The 12,500-nt window shown below is 46.6% G+C and overlaps 1 protein-coding gene across 1 annotated transcript in view; it reads left to right on the plus strand.

Moving 5' to 3' along the window:
• The window catches only part of wdfy4 (WDFY family member 4), a gene marked incomplete at its 5' end in the record, with an annotated part of 64,762 nt that overhangs the window by 46,904 nt on the left and 5,358 nt on the right, over positions 1 to 12,500 (plus strand). The window contains 10 exons of the mRNA XM_084458762.1: positions 2,725 to 2,767; positions 2,941 to 3,060; positions 3,547 to 3,679; positions 3,799 to 3,905; positions 5,078 to 5,228; positions 5,487 to 5,578; positions 8,635 to 8,859; positions 9,391 to 9,511; positions 11,054 to 11,211; positions 11,378 to 11,536. Of these exons, the coding sequence (XP_084314888.1) occupies positions 2,725 to 2,767; positions 2,941 to 3,060; positions 3,547 to 3,679; positions 3,799 to 3,905; positions 5,078 to 5,228; positions 5,487 to 5,578; positions 8,635 to 8,859; positions 9,391 to 9,511; positions 11,054 to 11,211; positions 11,378 to 11,536 (1,309 nt within the window). The remainder of the gene's footprint in view (positions 1 to 2,724; positions 2,768 to 2,940; positions 3,061 to 3,546; positions 3,680 to 3,798; positions 3,906 to 5,077; positions 5,229 to 5,486; positions 5,579 to 8,634; positions 8,860 to 9,390; positions 9,512 to 11,053; positions 11,212 to 11,377; positions 11,537 to 12,500) is intronic.

Consider the following 12,500-nt stretch of genomic DNA (forward strand, 5'->3'; position numbering starts at 1 on the left):
ACGCTCCCATATCCCAGGGGACTGGCAGGCGTCTGTCCATGCAGACAGGCCAGGTAGAGCAGCGTGGTGTTTGCATTCTGCGGACCTATTGAAGGATGCTAGGCTGACCTATGGTGCCTAATTCCCTTCAACCTTCACCTGCTATGAATGCTGCATAATGTATTTCCTGTCATTTATATGAACAGATCTAAAATACAGTCCGTGTCCGTTTCCCGAAAACACTTCTGTTTGTGTTGATTGCACAAATACACGCTGTAGAGTCAGAATCACATTTTTTTTGTTTGCCAGGTACGTTTTCACACATATGAGGAATTTGCTTTGGACTGTTGCTGTGGACTGTAAATAGACAACAACAGACAAGGTGCAAGGAAAATCTGTACTTTAGATTGTAATTTAGATTGTGATTCTTGCACTTGATTATGCTCTTAGTCACTTGTTTTAGAAAGAAGATGCACTTGTGAGTTCTGGCAAGTAGTAGTACATTGGCTCTTCCTACGTTAAATGCAATTATTGTTAGTCGCTTTGGATAAAAGCGTCTGCTAAATTACTGTAATGTAATGTAATGAAAAGACAGGACAGTGCAAAATATAATGCCGTAAAAAAGCAATAGGGCAAATGCAATATGGTCCTATAGATGTGTATGTTAAATGGCAGCATGCGATACCTTTACGTTAAGCCTGGTCTCAGACTACTGGAAGAACCCTGTTCATCAGATAGTGTAGATGCTGTTTTTTTCCAGTCAAGCACTAAGCCTTATGTGGAAACTGGTCTGTACCATGGTGTGTTCTGTGTTCAGCTGTGTTGAGGTTCAGCCAGTGGGGGTGAGGGTTAGGGTCGTCTCAGGGGTTATAAACACACACACTCCGCTCCCATGCTGGCCGTTCCTCCAGGGAATACTCCCATGTCTGTCTCAGAGACACTACAGGTCACATACACACACACACACACATACACACACACACACACACACACACACACACACACACACACACACACACACAGAAAATGTCCACAATTTCCCCCCGGGGGATCAATAAAGTACCAGTACTAAGACACACCTCTATCTAGCTCTCTGTGTGAATCTTCCAAAATCCAGACATTTAGTTGATTCTACTACTTTAAGAAGAGCAGAATGCGACCTTAAACATAGTTTACAAACCCTCTGAAGTAACGCTGAGGTGATGAAGTGTTGAGATGTGCTGTCTGTCTCCCCACACCCTCCCTACAGCCAACAGGCCGTGTCCAGCTATGCTCTCTTGTTTAATGTTGTTACTAGGCAACGGTGGCGCTTGGCGCCAGGATTTTTATGGCCCTGTAACTGGCCCCAGGAGGGGGGTAGAGATTTCAGGAGCGCTAGAACGTTCTTCCCCAATCCCAGATGAAATGCCTTGTTTTGATAGGTGTTCCGTGAGTAGACAGGATAAACAGGAATGGAAAATTAGAAGTGTTGTTGTTGGCGTAGCAGCCCTGGTTTTTGTTGTTTTGTGCAGCTAACAATGCAAGTTCTGTCTTTACTTTAAATGGGAGTGTTTGGTTGGGGTGGCGTTAGTACTCAGCGAACTGCTGATTGGCTGACGCCTGACTGCAGAATACTCCGATCGCATGCTTGTTTTGAGAAGGCCTCACTAATGTCTCAGTAATCCATGGAACTACTGAATTAGAAGACAGCTGGAGAGGAAACCGCCGTGGCTGGAAAAGTGAGAGAGTCTCTCTCCTAGCGGAAACCCGACCTGGTCTCTGTTTAAAACAGCGCTAATATCCCAGAGAAACCCGACCTGGTCTCTGTTTAAACTAGCGCTAATATCCCAGAGAAACCCGACCTGGTCTCTGTTTAAACCAGCACTAATATCCCAGAGTGCTTTCACCACAGACATGTGACGCCCTGTTGGGGCCCGTGTCCGATTTTCCGTCATCACCTTGTCCCGTACAGATGAAGGGTTCTCAGTAGATCCACACGTTCCACATACTGTAACGGCTCTGTCAAGAACACAGAGGACAACAGAGAGTGTTCTCTCTTTAAAAAGTCCATAGACCTCTGTAGTTTGGTAACACAATCTATGCCATGAGGTAAAAGATAAACGCTGATTTCTTGAACTACAGATGACACTGTTCGCTATTGCGTGTAGTATTCACAGAGTGTACTCACAGAAGCGTGCATAAACTCACTTCTGCATCACACGAACGCATGCATTCACACGCATGCACGCAGACACACACACACACGTGCACACACACACAAAACACACTCACCTCTGCTCTGCTCTTCCCAGGACTGAGTTGTGGCTTCAGAACTCTCACACTCGCACGCAAGCCCTGGTTGCTATGCAACACACAATCAAAAGCAGAACTCTCAGCAGCTCAGTAGAGGAATGAAAAAAACCTTGTGATCACAACAGTCCACTGTGATGTCACTGCAAAGGAATGTAGAAAAAAGGCTATTTATCTATCAATAAAACTCCTTGTGCAGATCTATCCATGATGTTAAGCGAATGCCTCTTAAATTAAATTAAATTCTGCTTCATTTGTGTAGTGCTTTTTATTGATACAGTACTCATAGAGCAGTTTTAAAAATACAGTTAGTTTAACAGGCAGTATGTCAGACGACTACACGAAAACATGAAAAAAGAGATGACAGTGCAAGACACAAAATAAAAAAACAGCCCTAGTTTTCGAGTCATGTCCATCACTGATGTACTCTGATTTGTTTCCATTGACTTGCTCCAGGAAGGCTTACGTGAGTGAGAAGACTGCGGTCACCAAATGGCAGGTACAGAGCACCTTCTCCCCCCCGTCATTCTGAGTCACCTACAGTAACTGATTCCACCCTCATGTCAGCGCATGCGTACCCAGATACAGTATGCCTAGATGTCCGTCCAACGCACCGTGTCTAGCGTAGGCCTTTCACCACAGCTGTGGGATAATATGACCCCCACCCCACAGCGCGGGGAGATGAGCAACTTTGAGTACCTGATGCATCTGAACACGCTGGCCGGGCGGACCTACAATGACCTGATGCAGTACCCCGTCTTCCCCTGGGTCCTAGCGGACTACCAGTCTGAGGTGAGAGCAGACGCACACTGTAACTGAGCTGTGTTTCAAACGGGCAGATGGCAAACGGCAGGGAACTTCTCTTGACCACCTCCGCAGTAGAGTTGAACCTCCTTTAACTGTGAGCGGTGATATCCTTGCTGGCACTCTTGTGATCAGAATGTTATTTCCCCCATCCCACTCTCTTCTATCTCTCTCTCTCTCTCTCTCTCTCTCTCTCTATCTCTCTCTCTCTCTCTCTCTCTCTCTCTCTTCCATCTCTCTCTCTCTCTCTCTCTCTCTCTCTCTATCTCTCTCTCTCTCTCTCTCTCTCTCTCTCTTCCATCTCTCTCTCTCTCTCTCTCTCTCTCTCTCTCTATCTCTCTCTCTCTCTCTCTCTCTCTCTTCCATCTCTCTCTCTCTCTCTCTCTCTCTCTCTCTCTCTCTCTCTCTCTCTCTCTCTCTCTCTCTATCTCTCTCTCTCCCCCATCTCTTGCCTGTCATCTTTCTGGTGACTAGACTCTGGACCTGACCAATCCGGCGACATTCCGGGACCTGTCTAAGCCAATGGGAGCTCAGACGGAGAAGAGAAGAGAGATGTTCATCGGGAGATATAACGAAGTGGAGAACCATGACGGTCAGCTGACCTTCTGTCCTGCACTCCTTTTGTGAATGGTTTCTACCCATATGACTGTTTGGTTAATGCTGGTCACTGCTCAGCGTGAGTCAGCTCCATTCTGATCTCTCCTCCTGACCGCCTGGGCGATCCAGACCTGTCAGCCAGGTGTCACTACTGCACACACTACTCCTCCGCCATCATAGTGGCCTCCTTCCTGGTCCGGATGGAGCCCTTCTCACACACCTTCCAGGCTCTGCAGGTGAGGAGAGACTCTCTCTCTCACACACACACACACACACACACACACACACACATGCACACAAACACACACGCACATACCTGTACACGCACGCACACACACACACACGCACAAACATACATAAACTACAGCGCACCCATGAACATAATCTTTATGGTAAGATTGTGCCTGAAGGATTAATGCATACTACATGTATCTCAGCATTTTCTATGGAAGATTAAATATTTGTAATAATATGACATAATTTAGTTACTGCCTGATTATTTTTGTCTCACTTGATTTTTTATCGACTTTTTGTTTAAAAACAAATGAATTAAAGCCAGATTTCAATATATATGCAAATAAAAATAATTTATTGTGCATAAAAAATCATGTTAAATCCCATTTGGATAGTCTAAAACTTACCAGTTTACAATCCAGCATTCAATTGATGATAATGAAAAGGCATGCATATTTGATAGTCAGCATCAAGTAATAAACATTATCCAGTTGAAACGCTGGGCTTTTTGCTTTCTTAAAAGCCTAGACTTTTCTGTGTTGTAATATCTCTAACCTGGTTTGAACCTCTAACAGAGTTTACTCTGTATATCTGTTGTTTTCATTCAATGAAGATAATCGTTTTACTGAAAATTACATTCTCCCTCATGAGATTTCCATTATAGAATTTTACAGAAAGATGAAAAGCTTCCTTCAATCGCAGGCACATATTTCCGTTCCGCTCTTCCATAATAGAATGAACAATATTAGATATGATTTAGGATAATCTAGCAGGCAGAAACACATTTATTAATGTTTCTGCTTCAAAGTTTGATTTACATTAAGGCTCTGTTGTATCAGTGCCAGGTGACAGTGCTGCCTCACAGTGATGTTGTAGGGCAGACTGTTGGATAGAGTAAGCATAGTGACGCTAGCATGTTTCAGTGATGTAGTACTCCTCTCTCTCTCTCTCTCTCTCTCTCTCTCTCTCTCTCTCTCTCTCTCTCTCCCTCTCTCTTCTTTCTCTCTCCCCCCTCTCTCTCTCCCTCCCCCCTCTCTCTCTCGTTCTCTCTTTCTCTCTCTCTCTCCCTCTCTCTCCCTCTCCCCTCTCTCTCCCTCCTCTCTCTCCTTCTCTTTCTTCCTCTCTCCCTCCCTCTCTCTCTCTCTCCCTCCCTCTCTCTCTGTGCCTGTCTCAGGGTGGTTTTGACGTACCAGAGCGGATGTTCCACAGTGTGAAGAGTGAGTGGGACTCCGCCTCCAGAGACAACATGGGGGACGTCAGGGAGCTCATCCCAGAGTTCTACTACCTCCCCGACTTCCTGCTCAACTCCAACCACTACCAGCTGGGTCAGTCAGGCAGGCTTCACACACACACACACACACACACACACACACACACACACACACACACACACACACACACACACACACACACACACACAAACACATACACATGGATTCACATATATCAGCTTTTGTGTTTTGTTAGTCTTTTGATTATTTTTAACTGTGTGTGTGTGTGTGTGTGTGTGTGTGTGTGTGTGTGTGTGTGTGTGTGTGTGTGTGTGTGTGTGTGTACGTGTGTGCATTTGCCTTTTCCTGCAGGCTGCATGCAGGACGGGACAGCTCTGGACGACGTGGTGTTGCCCCCGTGGGCCAAGGGAGACCCTCAGGAGTTCATCAGGGTCCACAGAGAGGTCAGTCACCCCTGACCCCCCCCACCACAGATCGAGCGATCCCAGCTCCCCTAGCCCTCCTCCCGACCTGACACACACACACACACACACACACACCCAGTGTGTATCCCATCCCTCAACACCCTACTGTCCTGCCCTACCACCATACTCTATCAGAGACTTCTCCCATTCTCCAGCCTTCGGCCCCAGTGTCCCACACACACACAGCCGTTTGTCTCCACACACAGACAAGGCACCATGGTGGCGGATATCCCAGTGAGTACAGCTCTGGGGGGAGTCTCGTTAGCTTCCCTGACACGTACCCACCGTTTCCGCAGAGGATAATAATAAGAGCTTGTGGTGCTTAGCGAGGGAGGCCATGACTGTGTTTATCTAAGGCGACTGTCTTCGCTGGATAACTGGCCCTATTCAACAGCCCCCTTCGCCGCCGGTGGGCGAACTATCTCTCTTTATCTCCCCTTTTCCACTCTCCCCTCTGTCCTTCTCTTTCTGCCTCTCTCTCTCTCTCTCTTCCGCTCTCTCTCTCTCTCCCTTTCACGTTCCCTCTCTCGCTTCTTCCCGCCGTCGCTGACTACTGCATTTCCTCATCTTCTCTTTCTTTTCCTCTCTGTCTCTCTCTCTCTCTCTCTCCCTCCCTCAACAGCTGCCCTCAGGCATGCATAGGGCTTATCAGTCTATAATCTACTGAACGCGGCTCATATCGCCACATCCAATTCCCGCAAAATTAGCTGTTTTAGCTGCTTGTTATTGCCCCCCCCCCTCCCCCGCCATGCATATGCAAATGAACTCAGAACAATATGGTGCTGTTATGAGTGCTAGATTTGGTTTGGTGGGAGGTGGTTATGAGTTAGACTGGGTTTATGAACACTAGCCGGTCATCACCCCTCACTCGTTCACCCCTCAGAACCGACCGAGGGCTAATTTCACCCAAATGATCCTGTGATTACAACACAAGGATGATATCATAATATCTCTCTGCTACCTTACTTTTAAATCCATTTTCAGGCGGAGGCATACCTGCATAATTTCATAGAGGTGTTCTTCTTTCGAGCGAGTTAAACGACTTGAAACAAGTTTCTGCTCTCACTTTAACCGCCTAAAGGGATGAAGTCGACACTTTCATTGTAGCATGCTAGCCTGGGTCCAGACGTTCGAATCCGCTCACTCGAAGTGGACTGATTCTTGAAGTTCTCGACCAGGGTAACGGGTTGACAGTTGTGTCTGATATCAGATTAGTAACATGCCTTACTAACCCAGACAGCCATGTGGTGTTGAGGGCGCTCTGCTCTGTCCCCTGGGCCTTGGACAGTAAGATAGTTCAAGGCCGACTGTTGTCACACGTTTTTCAGGATATTACTTTATTGCTTGAACAAAAGGTGAGGTTCCAGTTCTATTAATACATCCATGGGTTCCAGACACTCAGAACCTATCCAGAGGAAGGAATATGTTTAAAAAGCCTTTATTGTGGCACGGCTACATGGTCTTCATCAGTTAGAAAATAAAATTGATATCAATGATATCTCTGCTGATATTATATTTTTTATAATTTTACATCATATCATTTTACACCAATATAAACCAAGTAGTCTGATCACCCTCTCTAAATCTCTGCATGTCAGGGCTGAGTTTCCCAGAGGCATCGTAGCGCTACGTTCATCGTAAGCTATGGCGTTCATCATAGCGCTACGATGAACGTAGCGCTACGATGCCTCTGGGAAACTCAGCCCAGGTCTTTGGATGGTGAGAAAGCCCAGACTACCGTTACAGTTTCATCATTACATACAGTACACCAGCAACATTGTAGCCATGTTTCCATCCACTTGTCAATCGAATTATGTGAAGATCGCTAAAAATATGCGAATAAAGCCGGTGAACGTGCGTTTCCATCTAGAGCTTTAAATCGGATAAAGCATTTATCACAAAAGCCTTTTATCGAACAAGAGAAAATCAGACGAGATCGACAGTACAAACATTTTGTCGATTTTCATGACTTTTAATCGAATTTTACGGTTTCCATAAGACATTTTTAATTCGATATAACTTAATTCGCATAAAACGTGTGGATGGAAACATGGCTACAGACACATCAGTCATGTGTCACCCCCCTCTTTCTCCCCCAGGTGATGTGCTTGTTAGGGTTGGGTGGTGGAGGTAGGACTCAAAATGCAGATGGCAGGCAGCGCTGGTTCAAAAGGGGTTTTAATCTCAAAAAAGGGCAAAAGTATAAACAGCGGAACAACAGGGAGCAACACACTAACAAAGACAATGAACCCACAGAGAACAAAGGAAACAGGAGGGCACAGGGGCGTGCTGGCCATCTGTATGTTCTGGAGAATCACAGAACATAGGTGGCCACCAGGCTAACTGACCTGGACCGCGGTAAAGGCCCCGCCCCCGTTGACAAGTCGCGCCACAATAAAATTGCCCCCCCCCCCCCCTCAACAAAATGAAACAGTTATTATAAATACAGAGGCGACTGGTTCAGACTCCAGGGGCATTTTTTGGTCCCAGCACGCCCCTGGGAGGGCATATATACTCTGGGTGAACAATCAAGGGTTAGGGAAAAAAAGGGCTTAAAGAGTCCAGGGGCAGGGATAAGCATTCGGGGGCACTGGAGCTCAGGGTCCAGGGGTAAGGGTCCAGGGCCTGAGCAGGGGGCAAATGGCCAGGAACATAACAGTCTTAGTGTCGGAGCGTTCTTACTGTTATGCATCGACACACAGTAACATACCAGCCCTCTCTCCGACTGTACCAGCTCAGTGGCCTGAGCTGAGAGGTTGGGGGTTCGATCCCTGGCCAAATCATACCAAGGAATATAAAAATGGTACCCAATGCCTGCCTCAGCATCAAGGGTTGGATTGGGAGTAAATCCCTGCGACGTACTAGCGTCTTGTCCAGGGGGTGTACTTGTACATCAAGCTGCCTCACGCTAAGGAATCAGGAGATAGGCTGCTGTCCTATGGGCCACTAGGCTCCAGAACCATTGGTTCTTAAGGCTACTTACTTACTTTCTTCTCTCCAACCTACCCCCCCCCCCCCCTCATCTGTTCCCCCAGGCTCTGGAGAGCGAGTATGTGAGCTCCCACCTCCACTTGTGGATCGACCTGATATACGGCCACCGTCAGCAGGGCCCAGCGGCCGTGGAGAGCCTCAACACCTTCCACCCATACTTCTATGCCCCCCAGAGGCACCGCGGAGGCGGGCAGGATGCCTCGGTGGACCCCCTCATCAAGAGCACCATCCTGGGATACGTCAGCAACTTTGGCCAGGTCCCCAAACAGGTAGCCAGTTGGAGGGGATGGATTTACAGTTTCCAGTACATCCCTGAATCCTACAGAGATGTGCATGTTGAGCTAGAGCTTGTCTAGTTTTTTTAATTTGTTTTATTTGTAAATGATAAATGGACTGCACTTACACAGTATATAGCGCTTTTATCCAAAGCCCTTTACAGTGAAGGCCTCTCACTCACACACACACACACACACACACACACACACACACACACACACACACACACACACACACACACACACACACACACAGTACACACACCAATGGTGGCAGCTGCCATGCAAAGTGCTAGCCTGCTCATTGGGAACAAGTTGGGGTTCATTGTCTTGCCGAAGGACACTTCAACATGTCGTCAGGAGGAGCCGGGATTCGAACCGCCGACCATACGATCTTTGGGTGACCCACTCTACCTCCAGAGCTACACTCTGCATGTTGTTGGTACACAGTGATAAACATGTTCAGGATATTATAGTTGCACCTGTTAACCTTTAACCTTGCATGAATGACACCTGTTCCTCCAGCTCTTCACCAAGCCCCACCCTCCTCGAGGTGGCTTAAAGAAGGAGGGGCCGTCATCGGCCAATCCCACGCCTTTCTTCTGCAGACTGGACAAGCTCAAGCCTTCTGTGCAGCCTTTCAAAGGCAAGATTACAGCTACTACAACTATTAAAACTACTAAAAGTACCAGGGTAAAAAAAGAAAGAAAGTAAAACTACAACCACTGCACAGACTCACACTTTGCCCTAAATGTGTCAAGTCTAGCCCGACATTATACTGTATAATTATTATAAACAGAGATGCTATGGCAGCATTTACCCAAATATACTTTAAACATTGAGAAATCAATATGTGAACTCTACCTGTGTGTGTGTGTGTGTGTGTGTGCGCGTATGTGTGTATGCGTGTGTGTGTGCGCGTGCGTGTGTGTGTGTGTGTGTGTGTGTGTGTGTGTGTGAAAGAGAGAGAGAGAGAGCGAGCGAGCGAGAGAGAGAAAATAAACTACATTTAATCAATCATAGTCACCTTATCTTCACACCATTACATGCTGCGGCTTCTCCATTACTTTATTTTGCACTTTGCTTCAATTATTTCATAATACACAAGATGTGGCCATGCAGCTCCGCTGGGAGCAATAGAGGCAGGCTAGCCCGACGTCCGCGGGCTCATTTAGGCCTCCGCTAGGCCGGGGCCAGGCTGGGAGAGAGAGAAGAGAGAGAGAGAGAGAGAAAGAAGAGAGAGAGTCTGCTGGACCTGGAATATGGAGAGAGGACTCGGCGACCGCTGAGCCTGACTTAATAATGTGAATAATCTCCCTGAAGGCAGATTAGATGAATATTATGCTCAAGGAGGGAGCGCTGAATATTACACCTCATATTACATCTCGCCGTGTCGTCTCCCTGTGTGTGTGTGTGTGTGTGTGTGTGTGCGCATGCATGTCTGACTGATCAATAAGCAGATAGAGATGAATAGGATGAGGGTATATTAGGACTAATGCGGACACAACTATCGCAGCGCTGGTTTCTGGGGATTTGAGAGGTACGGCGGTGGCTGGAACCAGCGACGAGGAATAACGATTTCCTCCCCGTTCCTGCATGAATAGGTCAATTACAGGTGCAATTACAGGTGCTCACACACACACACACCTTTGGAGACCAGGATGTGTGTGTGTGTGTCCCTGGAGAGTGCGGCGTCAGGGTAAATGGTGGATAGAAGCTTAATTGCGTAGTTTTATATGATCCAGCTAATGAAATTCAGCACAACTTCAGCGAGACACCTTTTAATGTGATATTAAGGATACTGTAGCTGTTATGATTCTTCAGCTTGATTGGACCAGGTACTCATCTGTGATCCAGGCACAGAGGCCTATTGTCAGTGGATAGTTGTAGTCGTTATTCAGTTTCCTATAGTGTGATACTCTGTTGTGTCTGTATGTTTGCACTGCATACTGTAGAAGTATGCAGATGCTGTACTTGTTGTACTATTTGTTTATGTATGCTGTATGTAGTTTTGTTAATAAGTCATAGTTTCTGATTTTGACCAATCCAGAGGAATTGTGATAATTTGTTGTCCTCTCTTTCTCTCTCACTCTCTCCTTCTCTTTCTCCCCTTCTCTCTCTCCCTGTCTCAATCTCTCTCTCTCCCCCACCTCCCCCCTCTCTCTCTATCTCTCCTCTCTCCCTGCAGAGCTGCAGAGAGGTCCGGTGGGCCATGTTCTGTGTGTGGAGAAGGAGGTTCTGGTTCTGGAGAGGAACCGTCTCCTCCTCCCTCCTCTCTGCTCCACCTTCTTCTGCTGGGGTTTCCCTGACAACAGCTGTGGCTTTGGGAGCTACTCCACAGAGAAGGTAGACGTGGAGGCACAACAGCAAACTCAACGCTCAAATACCATTTACAAATACTGCTCAGTCAAATTCGTGGGGTGTACTTGATTGAGTTAAGTGACAATGTGTGTGTGTTTGTGTGTGTGTGTGTGTGTGTATGTGTTTATTCTGCCTCCCCCCCCCATCCCAGACCTTTGCGGTGTGTGAAAGTCTGTGTGACTGGGGAGAGACGCTGTGCGCTGCTTGCCCCAACCAGGCCACCATAGTCACGGCAGGGACCAGCGCGGTGGTGTGTGTGTGGGATGTGGCCGTCAGCAAGGACAAACTCACACACATGAAACTCCGCCAGGTGAGCTGGCTGCTCTGTGCATGTGTCGCTCACTGATCTCTTTCATACCACTTTGATTTAGTTCAGCTTTAATGAGATCCAATTAATTTTGATCCGCAGCAATAGGCAAAACACATACATTACTAATATGGAATAAACTCTCTATCCCTCCCTCTCTCTCTGCCTTGCCCTCTCTCTCTTTCTCTTGCTCTTTACATCCTTCTCTCACACACTAGTAGTAAACCACATCTCAGTTCATTGACCTCTCAAGCCATTGATACTCTATTCTACTAAATAGACTGGCCGACATTGACATAGATGCAAATGCATGCAACTGGTTTCAGGATTTTCTATCAAGTAGAATGTAAGCTGTATTAGATGAGTTTAAATCTTTTTTCTGACCCTAAATAAAGGGGTCCCTCAAGGATCTATTCTTGGTCCCTTACTTTTTATCACATACATAAATGATATTGCTTCTAATCTTTCCAACTATACTGCTCATTTCTATGCTGATGACACTACACCACAGCGCCCACTACCAGCTAAGACCTTCATCTACTTCAATCAGTTTTCAATTCCATTCAGCACTCATTAGCAAATCTGGAACTGGTTCTAAATGCCAGTAAAACTAAATTCATGGTCTTCCCCATCAAGAGCCCTGATCTGTCACTGGCACATCTCACCAAAGTCCCTTGACCCCTATCTTTCATAGTGCCTTAAGATTAATCACGGGTGAAGGGTTTGAACTCATCATTGCATATTCTACCAAAAATGAGAGTGGGCCTCTCTGGAGCTCAGGAGAATACCACATGGAGTCTTATTTACATATAGAGCCCTGATTGTCAAAGCCCATCTGTACCTATCCAGCCTGCTCTAATTTCATGTTTTGAACTATCCCACTAGCTCACATGTACCACTAGCATTAAACACCAACAGGTACACCTTGAACTAATTCAGAAACAAAACAAGCTCCCTTCCCTTATTC

This window comes from Borostomias antarcticus, assembly GCF_949987555.1.
Source record: "Borostomias antarcticus genome assembly, chromosome: 25".
NCBI lineage: Eukaryota > Metazoa > Chordata > Actinopteri > Stomiiformes > Stomiidae > Borostomias > Borostomias antarcticus.